A 3,250-nucleotide genomic window follows, 5' to 3' on the forward strand; every position below is an offset into this window, starting at 1 on the left:
ACTACAGTTGGATCCTGACATCTTCTGCAGCTGCAAAATAAATAAGACTGTTCTTGTTTTTACTCGTCTGGCTGTCTTCGAATCCAAAAACCTGGTCCTTGCCAAAAAATGGTATAAAGCTAAAACCAGAAACATTGTTTGTTCTTGAAATAAAACAAAATTCATAAATAAAACTAATGTGAATGTGAAAATGTATAGTTTTGTGAGTTTACATTTATAATGTTCATTATATACATTGATAATACCGAGGTAATTTCATAAAGTTGAGGCAGTTTAACTGCAGCTGTTGGAATACAATGTGCATTGTATAGAAGAGAAACAGTAGACAGGTGTCGGTGTATATATCCCTTTCTATTCACTTCACTCAAGTTGTACAGAAAAAGTATTTTAATATTGACGGTTTGACAAAACCATCTAGAACATAAAACAGTTGTTACAACAACCCTTCTGGACACAATGCTCAAGGAAGAAGCTGTTCCAGTGTTGAATCATCCAGCTCATTGATTAGGGCAATGTAGTCCAAGTGCTGCAGATATCGGTCCTGGTCACGCATGAAGTGTGGAATTCTGGTTGGGGACAGAACTGCCAGATGACGCAGCTTCTCCACGTCTTCGTAAGAAACCTTAAGAAGGTGAAGGCCCAAGGGACAAGAGAAGAAGAAAGATTTATTTTGGGTAAAATATGCTTTCCTCTTCCTATTTAAAAAATGACAATTCAGCAATGACACAACTGGTGAAGATTCTCAGTCAACTAAGACAAAATAAATTCAAACAAAGGTTAAAAAAACAAAAGCTACAGAACTCCAGCTTTACTTATTTATTTATTTATTTGTTTATTTATTTTATCATTACCGTAACTTCTGGACAATTGCGCACACATGAATATAAGTAACGATAATATAAATATATATATATATAATATAATATAATATAAATATACATTTAAAAAAAATTATAATAATTGTACATATATAGGCAGTGCTTGTCTATAAGCTGTGGGTGTCCACGTTATAAAATTTGATATTTACACACATATTAAAAAAAAACCTTTTAATTAGATATGTACAGGTAACATACACAAATTCTAAAAAAGTATTTTGTTTGTTTATGTTGTTTTTTAGCAATTTTTTTGCACCGCTGAAAAGTTGCACTGCTGAAAAAGAAAGTAATCGATCAGAAGAAACTGATGCCCTGAGATGACTTCTGTTGTTACTTGGTACCATATTAATAAACTGAATTGAATTGGCTCCTTGGTTCAATTCTGGGTTACGTACGTTGAAACAGGCATCTAGAATGCTGGAAAGAAAATGGCGCTCCACTAGCATGGAATAATTTTATATAACTTGGAGAGATAGCCTGCTAACATATGAGAAAGCTTTCCGTAAAGCTAGAACTGTATATTATTCATTTTTCATAGATGAGAATCAAAGTAAACCCAGGTTTCTGTTCAGTACTAGAGCTAGACTAATGAAAAATCCTATCTCTAATGAGGTGTGTATCCCTACAAATATATAAGTAGTGATGATTTCATGAGATTCTTTATAAATAAACATTATAGATTTTTTTTGAGTGGGTGGAGGGAGGAGTGGGGTCTCTCTTTTCTCTCTCTCTCTCTCTTTCTCTCTCTCTGTGCGCATGCGTGAGCGTCTGACACACGGGTAGAGAGGAGAGTGGAAGTGAACTTCTTGAAGGTTTGACTAGCGTTTTCTTTTACTTTTGTAAGATGATTCATGTGCTCTCTCTTCATTTTTTGTGTGTGGTACAACTGTTTAAAAGCACTCCGGGTTATAGTGGTGTTTTTCTGGTTTTCTGTTCGGCAGCGCCAGGCTTGGTGCGATGGCCGGCAGAAACACCAGGTGTGGGAGTTTGTCCCGTTGACATGGGATCAAGATGCCGGTGGGCATGGATTACTCGGTTGAAGAGTATGCGTTAGCTCTTGGAGAGGTGGTTGGGTGTGAAAGCAACGGCCAGAACGAACAATGCTGTGGTTATGTTTCTGGATTCTATAGATAAAGTTAATATTGTTGTTGAACGGGGAGTAGTTCTGAGAAATGCATACTGTAGTGGACTAGGCCCATGTCAAAAACTAAGTCTAAGGTCAAAAATCTTGACCTTAAGAACCTTGTGGGACAGGAACTGTCATTTCATTGATTTGAATCCAGAAATACAGGTTCACCCATCCTGAGACTTTCTCTCTTGAAGATTCAAGTGAAAAGAACACTCTCTGTTTTATTATCATTACTATTTTAATAAAATGTTGATAATCAAAGTGTCTTAGTTCAAACCATTTTAGATGTTGCAGTGAACTAATCAATTTTATTAACTGTGTAATGATTTTCTCACGCAAAGTTAGAACTCATGTCAAAGCTGTTACAGGGTAATTATGCCTTTTCTGATTTCTGCTTTTGAATGAGCAAGTGTAAGTTGGTCCAAGGTTGGAGTCAAACGCAAAACAAATTGTTATGTTAAAACTGTCATGTTTTTAGAATCCTCTCAGACGTAATATAGAGGTTTTTGGCACCTGTTTCTGAAACGCGCCAAAACAAAACTCTCTCTGTCTGTGAGAACATTTCTGACCTTTCCATAACAATTCTTGCTGTCTTCTAACCTCTTACGTCACAAAACACACCCCGTCTGGTCGGTTCTGACCAATGGTAATACTCCCAAAAGTGAACCGGGAAACAGCTCTTTAAAATGTCAGTACTTCCTGGTTTACTCAGTTCTGGTACGGCTCTGCTCGAGATCTGTAAACTACACAGTTCTGTTAGAAGCTCTGGGATGGTGCTGGAACAGTTCTGGGACAGTTCTGTTCAGTTCTGATGGAGACGGGATGATCCTGACATGGCAACAGAGCTCTGCCGAGTTCCATGGGATTATAACATTTTCACTCGCCACTACTTCTGACGATTCACAGCATCCTAAGGAGACGCTGGACAGGTAGCGTTAACGGAGCTCCATATCTGCTGAATTAACTTCAGAAAGGTAACGAGTCAAGTTTCCTACCAAGCGTACCGGGGAGAGCTGGGTTCTGACGGAGAGTGTCAATTCTGGTGAACACTTCCCCTCCCATACCATCTTTCCTCCCTCTAAACTTCTTTCCCATCTTTAAACTTTCTATCAAGTAGATATACTTCCAGATATTTAGAAATGTCTGTGTAAAATGCTCATCCACATCCGTGTGGGTAAAAGATCATAATTGTACAGTTTCATAAATGTCTGTGGTGAAGCAACGGAAAAATCATGGCCGTATG

General features: G+C 37.8%; 1 protein-coding gene across 2 annotated transcripts in view; it reads right to left on the reverse strand.

The window, feature by feature from the left end:
- Positions 1–460: 460 nt before the first annotated feature.
- LOC119425030 (uncharacterized protein KIAA0895-like) overlaps positions 461–3,250 on the reverse strand; it is a 368,058-nt gene continuing 365,268 nt past the window's right edge. For both annotated transcript variants that reach the window (XM_037692563.1, XM_037692556.1), the window contains one exon: positions 461–622. In XM_037692563.1, the coding sequence (XP_037548491.1) occupies positions 461–622 (162 nt within the window). The remainder of the gene's footprint in view (positions 623–3,250) is intronic.

Source organism: Nematolebias whitei, chromosome 2 (genome assembly GCF_014905685.2).
Source record: "Nematolebias whitei isolate Nwh7 chromosome 2, NemWhi1, whole genome shotgun sequence".
Classification (NCBI taxonomy): Eukaryota; Metazoa; Chordata; class Actinopteri; order Cyprinodontiformes; family Rivulidae; genus Nematolebias; species Nematolebias whitei.